We start from the raw sequence: 21,510 nt of genomic DNA on the forward strand, positions 1-21,510 counted from the left end.
GTTGGTTCGGCCTCGTACAGTCGTAGCTTGCCAGATGAAGACTTTAAGTGAGAATAGATGCGCTAGTAGCGTCAAACGGTGGGAAACTGGGTCCTTACTTGATACTTGAGATTAGGAGATGATGTGGTTAACCCACCCCAGTGCGTAGGAGCGTGCCAAGACGCTACTTTGCTTACGAAACCACCGCACACCAAACCCCTTATAAGGAAGACAGAATTACTCGTGTAGGTCAAAACGCATCCCGGGGCTGTCAGTCTATAACTACCACAAAAGCACGGAGAGTTTACCTTGATGATAAATTAAAACGTACCGAGGAGCCTAATCTACCGCTCACCACCTCCAAGCTCGGCACCATACCCAATCGCCTTCAAATCACTCGTTTGGGCGCTAACTAAAATAGAAATACAAACGCAACTGAAAATACTTTGATCTGGGCCTCCGTAACTGCTACCATTACATTTGGTCCCTCAGTGGACACCCTGAAGAGGACTCCGATAATCACCCACGTACTCAATTTTTCCAGTTTCGAAGTTGAATATCATCAGGTACATGTCGAGACAGGAAAAGCGACAACAATCAATTCAGATTACCCGGTTACTTCAACGGACATGCAGATACTTTGAGCTCCATCAGCAAGCCTTAACAAAAAACTGGAAGCGTAAAAGTCTATTGATTCAAATGAACAAAATGTGAGTAACAGCAAGAAACTAATATCCCAGAGTATTAATTGTCGGCCTCCAACTTCTTGCGAGCAGCTTCCATCTGCTTATCGCGGTTATTATTTTGGTTATCAATGTGAATGCGGTCAGAACGATTTGTACTGAAATTGTGCTTCATCTCGTTTTTCGCACGATTCCTCCCACTCTTAGAAGGCACCACTTTTTCCCGATCGTAGTCATAGTGATCATACTCGTCAACAATTGTCGGCTCGCTATCCATGGGTCGATTTCAGTACACCAAACCTCAAGCGACCACACCCAGAAGTAGCTAATTAAAATAAATGGGTACGATCTAACTACGTTAAGCTATATTTTAAGTGGAATATGTATTATTCTGTGGCAATGTTACCAGTATTTATTTATCTGTGCATGCTCATTATGAACGTTTCCTACTAAATAGATAACTTATAAAAATTTCCAAAATTTTTCGTCTCAGGGGTTAAATAATGGCCATATTAATGCTTTGTGCTCTGCTATGCAATTGTTTTTCGTAGACCACAGCATTTACTAGGCATCTCAAACCGCAATTATGGTAGTAATAGTGTTTGACGGATTATTCATGTTAGCTGCTACTAGCTATCCGCAGTGTTCTGATCTGTTGTTTATCTAACTACGCGGCCATATCAGCCCGTGATTTACACTTCTGGATAACCTAATAGCTCTTAGCTCTTTTTGGGCTCGTAAAATGCGTCCTTGCTTTCTACTTTAGCTTATTATAACCCCTGAAAAGGCTCTTGGTACTACAACCCTACCTAGGTTCGGAAATAGTCACACTAAGAGTTACACTCCAGTCCATAACGGTGGTCAACAATAAAAGATGTTTGCATTTGATTTTTTTAAGAAAGGCTTTGTATGAATGACTCTAGCACCGAAATTACCAGCACTTGTTTACTGATACTGAGATGAGGTTATTTTGAATGGATGAAGTAACATGAATATATTGCTTCAACGATTTTCTGAAGTAGTCAACAGTCATGCTTCTATGGTGAAGAATGTATTGCCGACGCTTAGGATGCTTGAGGAGCTAAGCCGGCAAGTAAAAGTACAATCCGTGGCGACTTACGTGCCCACGTAGCCGAACGCAGAGTTAAATAACCAGTTGACGCGCTGCACCAGCAAAGCCACGACAAAGGTCTTTTTTGAATTACAAAATCTAAGACACGTGGGCAGCTTGCGATAAGTTTTACGATACGGGAAACTCTCCTCGTGCATTATTAAAATAGCATTCGACACTTTACACTTCGGTTAATGCATAACATGCTAATCTTGTTTTGTTTTAGCTTTATTTGCGGCATTAAGTTTACTTTCAAAAATGTAAATATAGCCCAAATGTGAAATAAAAGGCTTTAATTAAGCCTAGTAAGCTGATTCGCTGCGGTTTTATTTACATTTCATTTATTCCATGGTTAGTCATGAAATAAATGATGTAAAGTTTATAATTAACTACATTTGGGGTTATCAAAGTAAGTAGGGCTTTATTTTAATGTATTTTGGAGCGAGACTCCTCGGTCTCCGCTTCCCGATTCCTAGCGTTCCTAGACAAGCCCGGTTGGTTTACTTTGGACATCTTTATTAAAGACGACAAGATGTATAGGGAAAATACAATATTCAAGAAGGAGGGGAGCGCAGTCACTAGGTAAGGGAGAGGGCGATCCCGTTCCCAGGTTCGAATTTTTTGCTTGCCTCCTCCCTGAAAGGCACATTAAAACAACATAAGTATTACATATGCTCTTCTACACTGCTTCGGTTTGCCACTACTTTAGCGAAGACTTGGGATGCTGCATTTGTGGACTTCAATAAAGAGAATAATTAGGAGGAAAGACGGATATGCCTCTTCGGCTGTTCCACTCACAGGGGAATGCGTGCTATGTAAGCGAACGCGTACAAATGAAACCTACTAGACCCAAGAACAATTTCATCCAAAGTTAGGGTTTAAATTAACTTTTTGGCTTCGAGGGATACACTTGGGTCAGAAGTAACAAAGAGTTAGAATGGATTTTTTCCTGAAATGTGGACACCGGAGTCGTAGCCCCACAGTGCAATCTTGTAGGTGGAACCATGATTCCACAACTAGTACGTGGTAAAAAAGGCAGTTTTATTGCTGCAAAAATTATATTGTTGGATTTATTTGTTGAAGTATGCCAATATCTTGGTATATAGGGCATCTAGTAGATTCCAGGAGTTATTCTAAATGCACAACGAAATGGTGACTGCGACATCTCGGTATTTTATAGATTATTTACGTATTATACTCTTATTTTCATGGTCAACTTTTAAATAGAAAGTGTTAAGGCAAGTGTTGCAGAAAGGCCAACTTATGACTCTACGCATTTGACCTCAGTACTGCAGAGGGAAACTCGCAGGTCTCCTCTTCCCTGTTCTTAGTGCGCCTAGAACAACCCGGTTGATTTAATTTCGATATACTTATTCAAGGGAAGTGGATCGGGAAAAAAGTACAAAGTTTGGAGAGGGGAGGAACCGCAATCGTTCTCAGGCTTGGGAGACGCCGATTCTGTCACCAGATCCAAATTGTTACCTTGCCTCTTTTCTTAAATGTACATTAAAATAGCATAAGTATTACAGTACATACAGCTTCGCCTAATATCAAGTCGAGGAGTAGCATGCTTTTCAAGTATGTGCTCTTATGTGTTTTGAGCCGGCGATATCACGTCCCACAGTGATTAAGAAATTTGGATATTTGGGAATGCAAATCAAGGCACAAGTAGCTTATGAACACAATGTTTAGTAATTCTATATGAGAATGTTGTGCACCGTTTTCAACTACAAAGGCCAATAGCAAGGACCGAAATTCGCGGCCGATTTTCCAAGCATATACAAATTTTTCTCTCGGGGGCTTTAATGGCATTTTCGTAACATCTAAGGTTTTTAATTTTATTGAGGAGCCTACTCACTCTTACTTTGTCTTAACCAAGGGCGAAAGTGGGAACTTGTATTTTTTACCCTACCAGTAAAATGTCTCGCTGTTTGCAGTATGGTGTGAATTTCCCCTCCTACTAATTCTTATATGTACCAAGTCACTTTAGCTGTAATTTTTACCTGAATATCCCTTTTCTCTATCCCTAATGAATTACTCTCGAAAGAAAATATGCCTTTCAATGGTATTGAGGGCCAAAGAAGAACGTCGCAACCGGTTCGGTGTCAATTCTTTGGATTACGACCCATATCAGAAAAGATTATACACAGCCGGTCGAGACTCCGTGATTCGTGTTTGGGACATAAAACGCCAATCAGTAAGGTTATATTCTTTCCTTGTTTACTCATTAGGACCCATATTTGCAAAGCATGGAACACCATGCTGATTGGGTTAATGATATCGTTTTGTGTTGTGACGGCGAGTATCGTAAGCTATTTTTCCTGCTATTACCTCTTCAAAATGGTAACTCTCCTTTATTTTACAGTGATATCCGCATCAAATGACACTACAGTCAAAGTTTGGAATGCACGGACAGGTTTTTGTATGTCCACCCTCCCAACACACAAAGATTATGTTCTCGTGCTGGCTTACGCGCAACACAAAGAAGAAGTTGCCAGTGCCGGTTTGGACCATGCTATATTTCTTTGGGATGTTAACACACTTCGCAATCTAACGCCTAAAAACAATACAGTTACAAGTAATTTTCCCGCGTTTTCAATTATCTCTTAGCATCTTCTTTCTCCGATGAGAAGGATAGCATTTACAGTTTGGCCATGGACCCGGCAGGATCGATTCTCGTTGCCGGTAGCCCCGATAAACTCATCCGGATGTGGGACCCCCGAACCTGCCAGCCGATTGGTCAATTACGCGGCCATACGGACAACGTGCGAGCCCTTCTGATTCGTCCCGATACGCAGGAGATCCTATCGGGCAGTTCGGACGGAACCATCAAACTCTGGTCAGTGGGAATGCGTCGATGCACGGAGACTATCCATCGACATTCAGAAGGGGTGTGGACGTTGCAGGTATGGCCTATTTCCACTAGTTACTGCAATTTAACTAATCTCTGTAGACTAATCCTGCTTGGACAGAGGTCTACTCCTCGGGACGGGATAAGAATATCTTTGCAACGACGCTTCGCAATACTGATGATTCATTTCTTATTGGTTGGGAATCAAACCCTGTTCTTAAGGTGCTTGTGAACTGACTTCTTTGCAACCCTTTAAGTCAATATTCGGTTCTTTCTTACTTCACCTTTTTTCAATAGCTCCTCTATGTGGAGAATTCTGATGGTCCCCATCTTTGGGCCTCTACTAGCGGAACCGATGTGAAATGTTGGGTATGTTTCTTTGTTGCTATTGCAATACTTTTTTGCATTGGAAAAGTCGCGTGGAATGAAATCGACCGAATTCCACTTATCATTTTGAAATAATTCTGGCCTTTACATACTTTTAGAGACGGAAGAATTTGTCTGACAATTTTCTTTCTAGGAAGTTTTGTCTAGCACTTAAGCTTTTTCCTTGCAAACTTGTCTGATCAGAAAATATTGGGAACTTGGGTAGATAAAACCGGCAAACGTAATTGATGACACTCACGTTGCCAATGTCATATATGCGTGACTACTAAAAAGCAGACATTGTCTGTGAGAAGAATTTTGTTCATCTTTTGAGGCGTTTCTCCTTGGAATTATTTATTGTTGATGTAAAGAAATTGTTTAATTCGACGTTAGGACAACGTTCACTTCATAAAAAAATACACTGTACTGCTCGACTGCAATTTGGTGACTTTAATTCGTTTTTTGTTAAATGAGAAGGGATTAAGTAGAACGTGATCCGGTTCATTGAGCTAAAATGGACAGTCCATCTGGGGTACCTGGACTCTCTGTTGAATGGCGAAGTTTTGCATAGTATTATTTTGTTGATCTTTAGCCCAAAGGAACCGAATGAGGAAAAAAAATTTAATTTGATTTTTCTTTCCCAATGTTCATTTTAACATTGTTCATGCCGTGAATCAAGGTGATGATAGGAAATTATTCCCTTTTTCAATAAGTACTTTGTAAGTAGTTTGATAACCAACTAAGCAGTATTATTACAAAGCATTTATTTTACTGTTAAGGTGCTTTGAGTTCCTTTCCTAAAAAGAAGTAGTGGAAATTGAACTTTTAGTGCGATTTCTCCCTTCTTACGCTTTACTGTATTATTTTGACTGATAATGTAGAACAAATCAGAAATCCTATTTTTTTTAAATGGCAGAAGTTGGGCGTCTTTTATTTCTCTTAAGTCCTGCTGAATGCTCTTTGATTGAACCCAAACAATGCATTTTTAATATTTTCTGTAAAATAACCTTTCTGAGGGTTAAGGACTGTTTTTTTTTGGAAGTGGCTGACTCAAAGTTGCGTAAAGTAATTACCCTGAAAACATAGATGAAATGGAAAATTAAGTGGTGACATTTAAGCAGCTCTCGGTTGCAGCCTTCTTTTTATAAACTACGTGGCCTACACTGAGGATCACAAGCGATGCAACAGAGGACTGAATTTGTCTCCCTAGACGGGGATTCAGATTTGTTCTTTTGCATTCCCTTTATTCAGCCAATTAACTCACCTCTGCGTAAAGCTCCACGTGGCTCCATGCGTCGAAGTGGCGGTCATTCCGTGGAAGCTGATACGCTGAACACTTCACCCTGGACACACGAGACGTCAGAAACGCCGATGGAGCAACGGCAGCTCCACCTCACCGTGCCCACCTCTGTTCCCACCTTCATCATCAAAGGTCTGTGATTTCATTTCAATTGAATAAATAGCTCTGAGTGAGCTGGAGGTTACGTATTTTGCAAACGTACGAGAAGGCTGGAAGGCTAGTAGCTTATATTACATGAATGAGTTTTGGTCCTTCGCCTTGGGGGTCGAATCGTGAGAGACTCAAAAGATCTGTACAACCTTATCGGGAGACCGATAAAAGTCGTGTATTCTTTGGATTTGTGAATTGTTTTGTTTATTTGTAGCATTATAGAACATTGATATGCTTCAGTCTATCAGTGCGGTACTATCTATCCTTTGCGAATTCAAACTTGGCCCCAAAGTTGTAGTAGCTTCTTCTAAAATTTGTTTTATAGCGTCATATGTTCCTTCGCCTAAAGTTTGGAACGCTAAAAGAACCGCATTCTATAATAATCCAAAAACGTCGCATTTTTATAACATAGTTGAAATAAGTAACATCTGTGAATGCATTGTATGGGGCATATTATACCAAAAATCATACAGTGTCCTACATCTTTGGAAGCAGACAAGCTCAAATCGCACCTCTCAGGTTCAATAGCCACTTTGTCGAAGAGAGTTCTGGATAGAAAGAAAAGATTTGAGGGCGCAATTAAGGAGTACCACATCGATAGGTTGACACACATCTCAGGCACGTCCCAAGTTCTCACAAGCTGCAAGTCGTTACCAAAATGAACATTAGCATTTTTCATTCACTTGACGGACACAATTTCATTACTGTATCTAACCCCCTGTAAATCCAACATAGCTGAAGCCACTCATCTCTTATTTCCTTCTAGGTGGCGCTCCAATCGTGCAGTACCATATTTGCAGTGAAAAGCGCTTCATCGTTACTCGTGATGCCAACAACCACGTTGCAATTTACGACGTTTTACAGGTACTCATTAGTTTCTCGATTACTTTAATCCCACAATGTTTACCTGGAGATTGAAAGATCAAGAGGGTAACGTAGTTAAAGCGAAATTGGCCTCAGTCGTGCACCTTGACAGATATTTCACTTTTGCTGCGTGACATCCCGGGATTATTCAATTGGCTTTCTTTCGGTTGTTCGAGTCCATTTCATGAAATGTTTGTGGCCCGTTTTTGGACCTTTGTTTTTACATTTCCATCTAACAATTGTAATAATATGGCAAGTTGAGTGGACTTATCTATAGAGTTGTTATCTGTCAAGTCCAAAAAACTACTCTTTAGGCCTATTTCTCTGAAACCTATATTCTAATTTGTGATTTCAATCAACAAAAGCCGAGGAAATATGTATCTTATTTGCTAAGTGCTAAGTAAACGGGTATCTTATGCCATGCATCAATGACCTGTACTGAGAGGTGGGAGGAGGGGAGCAAGCATCATTGTTTACTCCCAAACGACCCACTCAACATCTATTCCAAACTCCAAAATCACGCCTCATTTCATCCCCAAAAGGCTGTTTGCTTTGTGTGTGTGGTGCACGGATTGCTTGCTTGGAGCCAAACAATTGTATCTGAGATCTATCCGATAAAATACCTCGGGAAAAAGTCAAGCCTAGTCAGTCAGTCAGTTGCCATTTCTTATACGACAAAAATTTAGCCGTGAAAAGACTTACACTTTGAAATGGGGGGAAGAGAGAGCGATGCCGCCTCAACTTTATTCGCCACACTCTCCTCAAATATCACATTTCCTCACCTATTCTTGGCATTACTATTAGATAATCACGTGATCACATGGAGAATAAATAGTTGAGAAACGGAGACACTTGGGACGATGTTGTTTGCTTCTACAGAAAAAATGTTGGATTCGGAGTAAGCCACTGTCTCGTTGGGAAAGGAGGATGGATTGAAATGCCGACCATTTCAGCAAATGAAATAGTTTCGGGGAGTTTATGATGGCGCGTCATCTGGCAACAGTGGTGCCAGTTAGGCATCATTCGCTATTTCAGACTGACTGGAAATTTCCCTATGCATTTGGCTACCCTCGCCTTGATTCCGTGTAGTGGAATTTGTGCGTATGTTCAACTTCCTTGCCCATCTGTTCAGCCGCTGCTTCAATGAAACCCTCGGAAAAGTCTGTTTCGATTTTCCCGGAGTACTCTTTTTCATGGCTAGTTTTCGAAAGTTCTGGAGCGTCTCGAGACTCGCGTTCTTGTCTCTGTCTTCGGCATTCAAGTACCCACATGTCGCGTTGAAATCTTCGCCTCCTGCCTACTTTACTCTGGACCTTGACAGGGCTTGGACTTAACCACATAAACGCCATTTTGTAACAGAATTGGCATCAGGAATGGTTCTTGTAAATTTTGTGTTTTTTAGGTGGGGCTAATGCCATTGCGAAATTGAAAAGATGCGGCAGTCGAAACATTTCAAAGTAATAATTATTTATTTATCCAAAAAGCAAGATTTGAAACCGGTCAAAACTTACGTGAATGCCGGTACTGCTTCGTCATTAGCTAGACTCTTGAAAAAGTTCCTGTGCAATAATTTTAATTTAAGCTTGATTGCCCCTTCCAGTGAGCACTTTCAGGAAATTGTTTCATCAAGGCAATTATTAATATGGTTTGCGTGGATATTGCACCCAATATCTTGCAAAAGTTGTGTGTTTTAAAGCAGTGGTTGAGCGTCTGGGTTTCTCCATCATTGTCAATGGTTATTTATTCAAAGAGGATTTGGAAATCCCCTAGATAGAGTCATGCTTTAATTTGGGTTAGGTGGTACTCCAATTAAACATGGGAATTAGTCTTCTAGGATTTTTTGACGAAAAGGAATGTTTCAAACAGTGGCATTATGCATTTTGAAGGCCAAAATTGTGCAAGACCTTGGACCCGTCGATTTCGATGCCGTGGTGAAGGAACGCGAGAAGTTTATCTATGTGCCCAGTTGGTTCTCAGTTGATCTGCGGTGTGGTGTGAGTGTCTTTGCCCTGTTAAGTACTCTTTAATGGTAATCAGGCTTAATAGCCCAAGTTATTTGATTCCTTTTCTCGCCTCCTCTCTACACAGTTTCCTATCATTCATCTGGACAGTTCGGACGCCCTTTCTGCGCACATAACCCTCAAGGACGCTGGATTTGCAAGTTCTGAAGACTCTTCCGATCAAAAAAGTAAGTTTTGACCTCCTTGAGCAATACTGTCATGACCGAGATCGATCACTGATCATCTTCCCATTCAACCGGGTGAGCGCCCTACTACCATAAAACTGCTTGATTTGGCACAAACGTGTGTCTGTTTCCTTCCCTCTTCCCTTTGGAGGCTTAAATATGAAAGCCTGGAAGACTGAAGATACGGTCAAAGTTAATTGTAACATCTCTGGACTTTTATGTGTTTCTATTTCAGTCAACTATGGTCAACTGCTACTGCAAGCGATTTTCGAAAGCTGGCCAAAGGCTCAGCTATGTGGTGAAGGCGATAGTAAGTTTCATGTGGAGAGATTGAAGGAACGAGCTTGCGCGTTGCTCTTTCCACTACTTTTCTTTTCTTTCCTTGAAGACGCACCAAATTTGACGAAAGGATGCGTCTCACTACCCGACCACATTCCCATCATTTTAAGGTGAGCAGCCAACTTTGTCTTTTCTATTTTCACACTGCTGTGGTTATATTGAGTAGGTGATTGTCGTCCAGACTTAACAAGTGACCTGATTATGGCAGCATTGTTTTCTTTTCACTGTTTCAGCGACAGTCGTGGACGCGCTCTGGCTCGTTTCATTATCCACGACACGGCACTCTCAAAGGAGCAACGACTCTTGTGCGAGCACGTGCCAGAGTGGATTACTGATGTCGTTATCGCCGTAAGTGGCATTTCAAGTGTCTGCGTTATTGTCAACGCTTCAAATCTGCACCCTGCTTTCTGGCCATGGTTCTTCATTGGTTATCCCATGTAAAACCATGAGTATAGAGTCATCGCTGTGCAGACGACAGTAGCAAATTCCATAGTAATAGGCGTTTTGACCTTTACAGGTAGGAGGGAACTTATTAGCCGCAGAAGTTTTCAATTCTTCATTCCTGGATTCTCTCAGGTGTATTAAGGAAGACTGTTATTGAAACGCATTAGACCCCTCTCGACCAATTCTCCAAATCCATGGTTTGACGATGGTTGTATTGGGAGTAATGCTTCTACTTCATCGTCCCAACCAGATTTGAAGTTTCCATCCTCAACACTTTGGGTAGACGTCTCCTAATGCTCTCCTTTCCTTACAGCACAAAGCCATCAAAGCAGCAAAGATACCGTTCTGTCTTACACAAGATCTCAAAATCACCAATCCCAAATCAAAGACGTAAGATTTGACTTCCTTTTTGAAGTATTTTATCGAATTTGGTTCAGATTTAGGTAGCATTTGAAATTGTTGTTCATTTATACCTCCAATTTTCCCGTGTCGGTGATAGGTGAAGTGTAGAGAATGAAAACCTAGCCTTAGTTGTATTTAATGCACATTGAATACTCTCACTCAACTCTCCTGCTACCTCTTTAGTTGTTAGTTCTCTTCGCAGCCATTTCTAGAGCTCCTTCCCCATTCTTCTTAGTCTTATTTATAGTCAGCTGGACGTTCAGTACCGTCTATCCCCCGCACCAGTAGCGTCACTTTTAAAGTATTCGTCTTACCTAGAGTCTAGTTAAGCAAGGACAGAGTGAGAGGTATAAAATCTTCCATACCTATTATCTCCTGCAATTTTAGCTTGCCAACACCAGCCAACGCACCAGCAACTGCTGCAGGTGTAACAATAACCAATCGGGAGCGTTTGTCGGCCAATGAAACACTGACCATCCGAAAAGTGATGGAATACGAGTTTCGGCGAATGCTCGAACTGGTCGAGTCTGCCACCTCAGTTCCTGTCGATCAGATGTCCAACGGTTCGCAGAATCCCACAAACACTACCGCCAACTCTGAAGGTAATGAATGACCTTGCTGCCGTCAGATCAAAAATGGCTTGGTATAATGGTGATTGAATTTAATTTATCGTGTTTTTTTAAACTTCTGATCGTATTTTGATGGTTGAGTATGGAACTACTCCACTCCAATTACCTGATAAAAAAGCTGCAAAATAGCTCGGAATTTTAAAGAAACTATGCTGAACGACCCCATACTATCAGAAAAGTGACTGTAGTCTGCAGCTATTTACCGACGGAGAAATAACCAACTTTCCTCTGCTTCTTTTCTAGAATCGCCGCATTCGAATGGACAGGCGGGTTCTACGCAAGCTGGCAATGGTGGTGCTGGAACTGGAGGCGGTGGTGAAAATCCGACCCAGCTTATGGCCACCAACGTCACTTTCGTGCCCGCTCAGGCGCCACCCGGCACCACATTGGCTGACCTCACAGCCGTTGCTAACGCCGCTTTCAAAGCCACTTCCACACCGGAGGACATTATCCAAGTCTGGTGTGGCGATCACGTGAGTCTACCTTGATCAACCACCTTTATTTTTCCCCCTTATCTCTTGCGATCTCAGATGCCTATTTGTAGTTTAATGAACGTTTGAAGCGCTTTGGATCTTTCTGGCTACTTTAGGTTTTTCTTTCCACTCATAAACGAATCTACAAAGGAGGTAAATTGATTACCATGCTAAGCACGAACCATGGTGGAGATGAATTTTTTGCTTCAAGATAACCCGGCCTATGAAAGAACGCTGTTCCTCTTTGATATAATTCACACCTAAGTTTGCCAACAACTTAAATGAATCCACAAAACAATGATGTTCGACAGCGGACAGAATTCTCTATTTTTATTTTACATTTGACTCCCTGGTTGTTCACTTACGTGATCCTGCATGTCAAAAACAAGGCAAAACTGTTCTTCATGACTTTATGCTAAATGTTTTTTTTTTCATGCGGTAGATATTTGAGTCGATTCTAAGACAATCAAATGGATGTAGAATGTTCTTGGAATGAGGAGCATAATTTACATTGGTCGGTTTGGCTCTTTGTCGTGTCGGAACACCAAAAAGCGTCTAGAATGGGGTATTCGGTTCTTCTTTGTAATCTTAGCAACAAACCCGTCAAATGACTTTATTATGATTGTTTGTACAGGAGAATTCTTTAATGTTTAGCTACTGGATCCCGAAATGAATCTGAGAACAGTGCGTCATTTCTACTGGAAACAACCAGGAGAATTGGTTCTGACCTACTCGATCATCAAGGAGCCCCTGTGATGCAGCTTGTCATTACTAAAGCCCCATTCTTATTTTTAAAGAAAATATTGTCCTAGGATCGACTATCACACAACCGGCTAACCGAATATTGAACCGCCCACCCTCCTTATGTGTACCTCATACCATTTCTGGAGCCCCACCTCTTGTGATATATACCAAAATGAAAGAAAAGTTACTGAATTCCCATTTTTTAGTTGAGAAATAGGTTTGTTCGGCATAATGACAATCCAATCTCCTCATTGCGTAAAATTTGATGCTTCCACGGGGAATGTATCCTATGCTCTTTCAAAGAAGAGAAATTATTTTAGAGTTTATTCTGATTGATTTGTAATTGCAAAGAAATAATTGCTTACGGTATGTTTGTCAGAGTGTGTAGTTTAGTTTTGTCTTGGAGAGGTTTTGTCACTGACCTGACGTTTGTTAAAGCCGTACCGGGACGTTGGGGTTTGTGGGTGGGAACCGATATTTTTACAGTTGATTTAACCGCGATCATCACTTAAATTTTTACATTAGAACCACTTACATGCCCTATTGATAAGCGTCCAGTTACTGGACAGACTGCGGTTGAAGTTTTCTGTAGGCATGCGTAGCAATTCTCAGGGTCGGATTTGATGTCTCCATTCATCGCTTGCCGATTACTCTGCGCCCTATCAATACATGGGGAAGAGTGTGACTCTCGGTAAGAGGACGGAGTTGCTACCACCATGATAGCGTCCCGTTTTATAGGATTGAAATTAAATATCCCAGTCCTGCTAGAACGTTCCATGTAGTCGTCCGCGAGTGTGAGCCTGGTGCATCTGGACTCTCTGTTAATGCAGGTTTCGCTGAATAAAATGCCCGGATGCAGTCTGCGCATGTCTCTTTCGATTCTGTACAAAATTATGCGAGACGCTGCGGTACACATCACAAACCTACGTCAACTAATGGAACGTACTGCCGCAGACAGCGTGGTAGTATGAATGGATGTGCGTGCTTTGCCGTTACTGAAGTTCGAGACGTCGGGATGGAGATCAACGGCAGTTGTATGGAAGAGCAGCGATTGAAGTGATTTCAATAAACGGCCGTATGCAAGTTCTGTGTCTGGGATAATGTCAGAAGCGCCTCAAACAGAGTACACCTTCGCTGGAAGCTTTAGGTTCTCTGGTTGAGGACTCTAAGGCTACAAGTGCTACCCTTTCCCGTTCGCGCTATACTATCTAGTCTACTATCCAAGTCTTTCCGTGACACTAAAGCAAAACGATTTGTAGAATTTTAATTGTTGCGATACCTGCATGGGGATTTCGGACACAACAGCATCACTGATTCCACCGTCTCAGTTAGCAAAAAAGCAAATGTTACCAGGGAGCAGCGGATCGTGCAATAGATCGACTTTGTATCCGTGATGACTTGGCACATAAATTGCTGTGGAACGCATACGCAAATTTCAACCAGGAGGTGAAGAACGGCCTCACCACACATTGGATATTGTTGTCAAAATGTGGATGTCGTGGTAACTGTTTTCCCTTTTATAGCTATCTAGTTATAGACTTCAAGGTTAGGAGTTACCCGTACCGGTGTAAGAAATACGAAACGTCCACCAACAGTTAGGTCTGGAGTTGCTACACAAAAGCAATTTTTAGGGATCTAACGGGGGTTTGTTAAGATTACTCAGGAATTATATTCCTTCTCCACTGGTAAATACAAAACATTACATGTTCAGCAATGTAACCATAAAAATGGAAAAAGACATCACTCAACTGAACAGCAAGCTACGTTAGAAAAGCTGATGCGCCAAGCACGGTTGATTGTTTAAGCTGCGAATCTACTTTGTAGTTCCGCTATGTTGTAGTCAGCGGATACGGCAGAAGAGTGTAGTTTGTCGAAGATCTCCTGGACAGCTGAAATAGGTTACGAAGTAGTAAAGTGTGAATTTACTATCACCTTCATAGGGGCCTATCAACCAATTCACACCACTTATCGCAATTAAGTAATCACGAGGCATTTAACTCTTTTTTGATTAAATAACCTAAAGAAAGAGATGTCGTATGTTAATTTTGAAGACAATCATTGATGAGAAGCAACGGAAGACAAGAAAATTGTGTCGTTCAGGTGATGCAGAGGATTCAGTGGGTGGTAGGCGATACAGTGATGACTTGAAAATTTCAAACGCTTCAGCCCACTCAAAGACAGACAAATCGGGATTGGGAAAACTCTCCCACCCACTACCACTAACTAACGTACCAATAACCCTTCAGTAAGATTGGGGGCGATTGATTAAGCAATTGGTTTATATCTGCATACAAGGGACAAAAAGTTATAAAAACACTTTCGGAACGAGCCCGGCTTCAAACTGAATGACTTCTGATGAGGTACGACTTTAATCTTCTGTCCTGGTGGGCACAATTGACGCTAATTTTGCGTCCTCATTCTCAAAGTACCCTACTTCTTGCACTTGGTTGGGATAGATGCAAAGACGTATAATGTATTCAAGAAGCTTCTTTTACAGCATTTCAAGACACTCGGATACGCCCTGTCCGAACGCGAAAATCCCGGTTTGCTAATCCATCTATTCGTGGCTTTTTGCACCAGTTGCAGATGCATGCTGTTAATAACGACTGGCCTCCAATTGGGAGATCAACTACAAGATCAGCAAGATGCAAAATGTTCAACGGAAGCTCTTCAACCTTATTAGTGAAAGATTGCAGACTATTCGAAGCACATGTGAGCAATGTGAGAGTGTAAAAGACGTGAGGAAGGCAAATGAACTCGTTTTTGTTTCAACATATTTGCTATTCAAAATTCAATGGTGAAACGAAACTACAAATTCAAACCGCGTGCTGACAAAACCCTGATGATGGATTGCTTTGAAACAGTTGGTGCCAATGTGCTCGAAGGCTACTGACACAATGTGCATTCCTGAAGTAAAATTTGAAGTGTCGGCAAAGCCTATTTCTCTGAAGCAACGTATGGCGTCTTTAAGACTACGTGACCCTGCACGAAAAACTCCCAAGGGAGCACTTCTGAGGCTCGCATCACTTTGTCTTTACAAAACCACGCTGACTTGGCTTGTGGGTGTGGTAGACCTCAGGCAGAAACGCGTACAGTGGATTTTCGGCTGAAAGCCAAAGCAGTTATACAGATATAAGTCGAGTGTAGAGAAGCAACTTCTTGCTGAGAAAAAGCCTGGCCTAATGAACTAGTTAAGAGAAGGTCTTATCCTAGATCTTACGAGGAGATAAGAGGAAGTAGGCTTCATATCTTCCAATCGTGATTATTTCGATGAATAAATGGTTTCACGGATCTTCTCCCAATGATTTAAACTGTATAATTGAAAAATGCACAAACTGATACGAGCAAAGAGAATTATAAGACAAAATTGTCAATATTAGTACGATTCAGGTGAAATATAATGGCGTGGTTGCTTATTGACATCTTTCGCCCACATCGATAGGGTTCGGAGGATGTGTACAAAGTCTTTCAAATCACATATCAAAAAGTGTTTATTTTAAGGATGACTTGAAGGCGAACTTAACTATAGATAAATTAAGTCTGAAAGTTGGTGCTACTACGCTAATTCCACCCAGTTAACCACTTCAATTACCTTTCGTCACGGCACCGTCCAACATCAGGACTGCGACGTTGAATCTAGCACTCTTGCTGATTCTATCCAATGCATTGTAGACAAATTCGTATTCGCCTAGTAATAAACCGTTTTTTATCCGATGAGAAAAAAATCAAGTGGTGCACTTAAAAATTAAAATGTTTGATGGACGATTGAATAACAGCACAATTATCCAGACCTATTTATTCACTATGCGAATACAGCAAGTAAAAAAATAAATAAATAAATAGAAGCAAATTTTAAGCGCCCACCTTGAGGTAAGCTGATTGTCTCGAGGGCAAATATATACTGCTCCAACATTTCCGCATCAAGTTTAATGTCGAGAGCTAGAAGTTGAAAGAGATAGTTAAGCATTTTGTAGAAGCGTTAGATAGTACCTGATTTCAATTTGATTGGATCGGTTCCTTTAAGCCCTTGTATGAGTTCCACGCGTTTTCTTTCAATATCTTCTTCACAAAATAAAAGAAAATTTTTAAGACTGATAAGGGTAAAAAAATGAGACAATATGCTTTAATCAACTGGAGTCAAATATTCATCTTTTTTGATTAATTGTGACTTAACAGGAAACCCTTTAAGCTTAACAAATTCATAATCAAGATGTGTTGCCCTTATTGCCTCAATACGATCTGGATACTAGGTTGCCGAACTCATCACATCACCTGATCTGATCCCCCTCAGATCGAGGAAGATCTGTTATCAGCCGATCTGTTTGCGGTATACAAGAAGTAGAATGTCACATATATGTGACGTTGGTTTTATTGGCAGGCAAGCGTTTCATAATGCAAAATGAGTTAGTGCAAACCCATTTTAGACATTTGTTTTGACTCTTTCAAATGAGATCTATGTAATGCAGGTCGTTCAACTAAGAAGTGAATGAGTTAAACCGCTTCAGAATTTGCGATTAGCACAGCTGACACGAAAATAATCCTGTTTTGTATGCGGTTTCAATGAATTGGATTTCTGTCATAAGCTCTGACAAGGCGTAAAATCGGAGATGGTTGAAGATGGCACGCATAACAATGATTTTAATTTAAATGGAGTACGACGTCACGTAAATGCTGGGAATGCTTGTAACTGGCTTCTATTCCGATGTTACTAGAAGTTTCCGGTATTTCCCTTTCCCTTAACAATCTGGGAGGTTATACTGTTCGTCCTCACGTTCATTTCCCCTCTGATGTGTCAATATCATATAAAGATACGTTAAATTTACCAGTATCCACTGCGAGGTCAAGACAAATTAACGCAGGACTTCAGTGCTCCATCCAATAGGCGAGCACCCAGTGTTCTGAAGTCTCTTCCTCTTGGTTATTCTTGTTGGCATCTTGACAGTACCCATGATCACAAATACACAGCAGTTTGTAACACCAAACATTGGTTCTACTATGCTATGGCATTTTCACAGGTTGTAAGTGGCGCATACTCATGCCGCATGCGCTTCTAGCACCTCATACCTTCGACAAGGCACCAGGAAATAGAAATGTTCACAGTAGCCAAAAATATCGCGCAGTTATTGTGGACAAACTTTGAAATGATGGAGACAGTTTCTTGAAATATTTTACTAATGTGAGCACCATTAAAATCCTTTTGAAACGCCCAATGTGAATTACCTTTTCAAGTGCTTTCTTCCTAGCAGACAAGAAAAAGCCTAGCTGCAGCCTCTCTATCTCACTTGAATTTTACAACCAATTATTCCATTTCGCAGGCGATTTACGTGCTTTTCTATTGCTGGTGGCAAGAGGATGAGATAGTAACTCCTTCTCTTCCTCTCAAAATAAAGCTTTGTAGCGGTACAAGGTGCGAGGTCCTGTATTATCTCGTCCATGTGATTCACTAGATCAAACTGTTTCTCATGAAGGAGTTGTGCACGCACACCTTCAAGGAGGTCATTTCCGTCTGCAAGCTACTCCACACACCCCCATTTACAAAGCGTAATGCTGGTTGGGTGATGTGGGTAGTAAGTGGATAGTTTTGAGCTAACTTGTAATAAGTTCGTCTGCATAATATTGGAATAAAATATAAAAGCAACTTTTCATTCCTAATTAGTTAGTCAGCAAATAATGCTCTTCCAACAAATGATAGCTGATGGAGCTCATTACCTGTTATTTGTTATTTCATGGCCTATAACACCCATTTGCTTAGCTCCTCTTTCACGACTTCCCCTTCCCAGTTAATGTTGACGTAAACCAATTGCTGCATCACTCGTGCTAAATACTGGAGGTTTTTGACACCTTAACTTCAAGTTTTTCTTGTCGTTAAAATAATGAGGCCTTGTGAAAAAGATGTATCATGGAGTGTGGTCGCCTATTATAACGGGATGGGTTAAACCATTTCACGGCAGTGCTTTTCGCTGTCGCATGTCCCAACCTCCTCAAATACTCTGCACATTTACTAGGGAGATTTTGTCACTTAAAAAATCTGAGTTAAGCTGAGTTCGTCAGGCAAACACGTTCAATTTGCAACCATTAAGGTCACTGTGAACCTGTCTGATGAGACGGTTGACCTCGGCGCTTTCTAACGCAGGCATATCTAAAATTGCATCCAGCAAATCATTGCAGCAAAGTCCATCGAAAGCACCACGAGCTCTTTTGATCACTTGACACAAGTCTTGGAATTGACGAAGCGACAAAATCGCCTGTTTTAATTACGTGTCCGACTCCACTCCTAAATTTAGACATACCTGTGGTAGAACGGAACGCCTCCTTCCCAATTTGTTCCAATTCCAGTTGCTAGAATTCGTAAACAAACAGGGTTCACTGGCCAATAGCCTCTTAATTTCTGGCCCTTATATCTACAATTTTTAATAGTTATTTTGCAGAGTCATAGACAAAGAGAAAAAATGGTAATATTATCTTTGTCCCTACCCGTATATTCCGCTGATGACTTTATCATATCACATTTGTGCTTCAAATGAAGTAATGTATTGTCATCATCATTACATATGAATATACCTAATTTACTCTTGAAAGGTAACTGAAGTATCATCTGGAAAAGAATTAGAACCCACCTTAACTCCACTGTTCGCGTCATTTTGGGTGTCACCCTTGGCATTGGGTGTGATTTCTTTCTGTAATATCAACAAATATACAACTTTTACTACCTGTCAACGGTTTTGCCTAACGTTCCTAGTTACATCGTAGTGAAGGAGTGACCGTTGTGCCCCCATAATGTCCTTCCGGAGGAAGAAGTCAGAGCACCTGCTGAAGACAGTCTGTTTAAATATTCCTTCCCACAATGTCGTCACTTCTGCCTACGACAATCGTTGACCTTCTTTCGAATGTCTCAGACATTGATGGCGGCACTTAGCATGGGAGAAGGCGTCCCACCATCCTAACAGCGTTATAGGTGCTACACTCCTTACCACATGGAATTGAGCTTTTGAGGGAACAAGTTCGTCAATTCCTTCGCGGACTATCGCATGTAGTATATGCTACAAACTATAAAATCTGTTCAATCAGAATATCCAGGAGACAAAACCTTCAATACGAATGGCTTTAGGTGTTGACAACCATGAGTGACTGGTTCTATTGCGGCGGATTTACGATACTTTGATTAGCTTTGACCCTATAGTGATTACTAGCCCATTTTAAGCCTATCTGCCTGGGATATTAGCCAACTAGGAGGTTGAACGTGAGTGGGAGTTTAAAGATATTCCAGAATGCCTGAAAATTTTCCAATAAAAGAAAACTTCCAGAAAATTGAATTAAATATGCTTCAAGAAATTAGAGACAGTCCTAGCACCTAGTCAAAAAACCTAATCCATCTCAGGTAGTATTTGAAGTGGTTTATATTTTTTTAGAAATAATCTGTCACCTTTAATTTCAAGAGCCCCACCGGGTGACCATAAAGGTTCTTGCTGTTTTTGATATACCTAGCTGCAATAGTTTGTTGTGACTTGTAGAGATAGTTAAAAGAATAAAATTGCGTCCACCTATCGGTACAGCAGCCTTTGCTGCGTTCACTGCTATTCTGCTGCCACTTTAGATTCTCACCAAATGCATTCAAAAGAAGCTTGATATATGTAACTTTAAGCCTGTCTACCTCGCAAACTTAGGCCAACCGGGTTCCACGGTTTCAGAGTCTTGCAACAGCTGAAAGTACTATCCGGACATAGCTTGCAAAATTGGGTTCCGATGGTGAATAACTCAAAAAGGGAACCACGTTCGTACCAAACCTGAAGTAACTAGGAATTGTCAGCAGTACTGTTTTATCATCAACATCCTCATTGGAATTCTTACATGCTTCTCCCCCAAGTAATCAACTTTTCTTTCCTAAGAGCATTAGCCAATCAAATGATCATGTGCTAGGTAGAATAGACGAATGGAATATGAGGTAACGGTAGAATTTGGAGCAAGGTACCGTCTCGTTGGGAAAGAATGATGGCTAGTAGTATAAATTCTTTTAATGAATTAAATATTCTGAGTAGAATAGCACAGTTACTCAATTTTATCACGAAAAGCCACACCCCCTCATTCGCTTGCCTTACATGATCAGTCAGATAAGAAATATCGGTCTGGTAATTTAAAAATTCCAACGCAATTTTTAGTTTTCTGTAAAAAGAACACAGCTTTGCTAAATAACGATTTTTAGTACGAAAATGCATTGATGAAAAGTGACGGGACCTGTCAATCGTGAGTGTACTCACGAATAAATACTTCGCCTTCTTCTAAAATTACAGGTCCCTTCCATTAGTGGAATTACCGTTCTAACAAACAAACGAAATGTATCCTAGTCTAATACTTGATTTAAACCAGAGAAACATCCATTGTTCCCTGTAATCTTTGTCATCATTAATTTCCTCCCGGGTGAATAATTATTTTAAGACTCCTCAGGACGGATTAGTATTAAAACATTTGATCAAATCCTCACATCGTGCATTCACGATCATAAAATTAACAAATCCTCACTAGGAAATTCTCTATGTTATATTTTTCATCTAACCAATGCCACTAAGTAGCACGAAAGTTTCTACGTACCTTAGATTTGCTCGACTCCTCTTCATTTTCATCAAGCACCTCCTCAATTTCAACGCCTTGATGCAGTGGAACTGGCCGTCTTTGAGTAGCATCTTCATTACTAGCTCTTTTCTCTTCCTCCTCCTCCTCATCTTCCCCGTTGTCGTCACACTCAAATTCATCCTCATCCACCTCATCAATGACCATCCGGCGGCCACCCTCGAGGTTACTGCGCTGTCGGCTGGCATGATCTTCTCTAACCTTCCTCAAGAGTGTCTAAGATGAAGAATTCCCATATAGCTCCTGGCATCAACTTCTTTTAACACAGATGGCTATCATTTGGGTTCGTTTGTGTTGGACACTAAACTTCAGAATTATCTTTTTCCATTAATTTTGAACTACATCCCCTGTAACTGGGAAATACA

At 40.9% G+C, this 21,510-nt stretch overlaps 3 protein-coding genes across 3 annotated transcripts; 2 read left to right on the forward strand and 1 right to left on the reverse strand. All coding sequences in view use genetic code 11, as the record gives it.

The window, feature by feature from the left end:
- Positions 1 to 2,777: 2,777 nt before the first annotated feature.
- EGR_00658 (WD repeat-containing protein) lies at positions 2,778 to 5,463 on the forward strand (the record flags this gene model as incomplete). Its single annotated transcript, XM_024489907.1, has 6 exons — positions 2,778 to 2,855; positions 2,892 to 2,984; positions 3,821 to 3,970; positions 4,005 to 4,080; positions 4,139 to 4,351; positions 5,288 to 5,463. 6 exons carry the CDS (start codon positions 2,778 to 2,780, stop codon positions 5,461 to 5,463), a joined length of 786 nt encoding a protein of 261 aa, XP_024355904.1.
- Positions 5,464 to 9,730: 4,267 nt separating this feature from the next.
- On the forward strand, positions 9,731 to 12,532 carry EGR_00659 (WD repeat-containing protein; the record flags this gene model as incomplete). The annotated part of the gene is made up of 5 exons (XM_024489908.1): positions 9,731 to 9,799; positions 10,586 to 10,662; positions 11,062 to 11,276; positions 11,547 to 11,776; positions 12,431 to 12,532. 5 exons carry the CDS (start codon positions 9,731 to 9,733, stop codon positions 12,530 to 12,532), a joined length of 693 nt encoding a protein of 230 aa, XP_024355905.1.
- Positions 12,533 to 19,772: 7,240 nt separating this feature from the next.
- Positions 19,773 to 21,292, reverse strand: EGR_00660 (hypothetical protein; the record flags this gene model as incomplete). The annotated part of the gene is made up of 3 exons (XM_024489909.1): positions 19,773 to 19,817; positions 20,617 to 20,796; positions 21,107 to 21,292. The coding sequence occupies 3 exons, from the start codon at positions 21,290 to 21,292 to the stop codon at positions 19,773 to 19,775; spliced, it is 411 nt and encodes a 136-aa protein (XP_024355906.1).
- Positions 21,293 to 21,510: the final 218 nt, after the last annotated feature.

This window comes from Echinococcus granulosus, assembly GCF_000524195.1.
Source record: "Echinococcus granulosus chromosome Unknown EG_S00002, whole genome shotgun sequence".
Classification (NCBI taxonomy): domain Eukaryota; kingdom Metazoa; phylum Platyhelminthes; class Cestoda; order Cyclophyllidea; family Taeniidae; genus Echinococcus; species Echinococcus granulosus.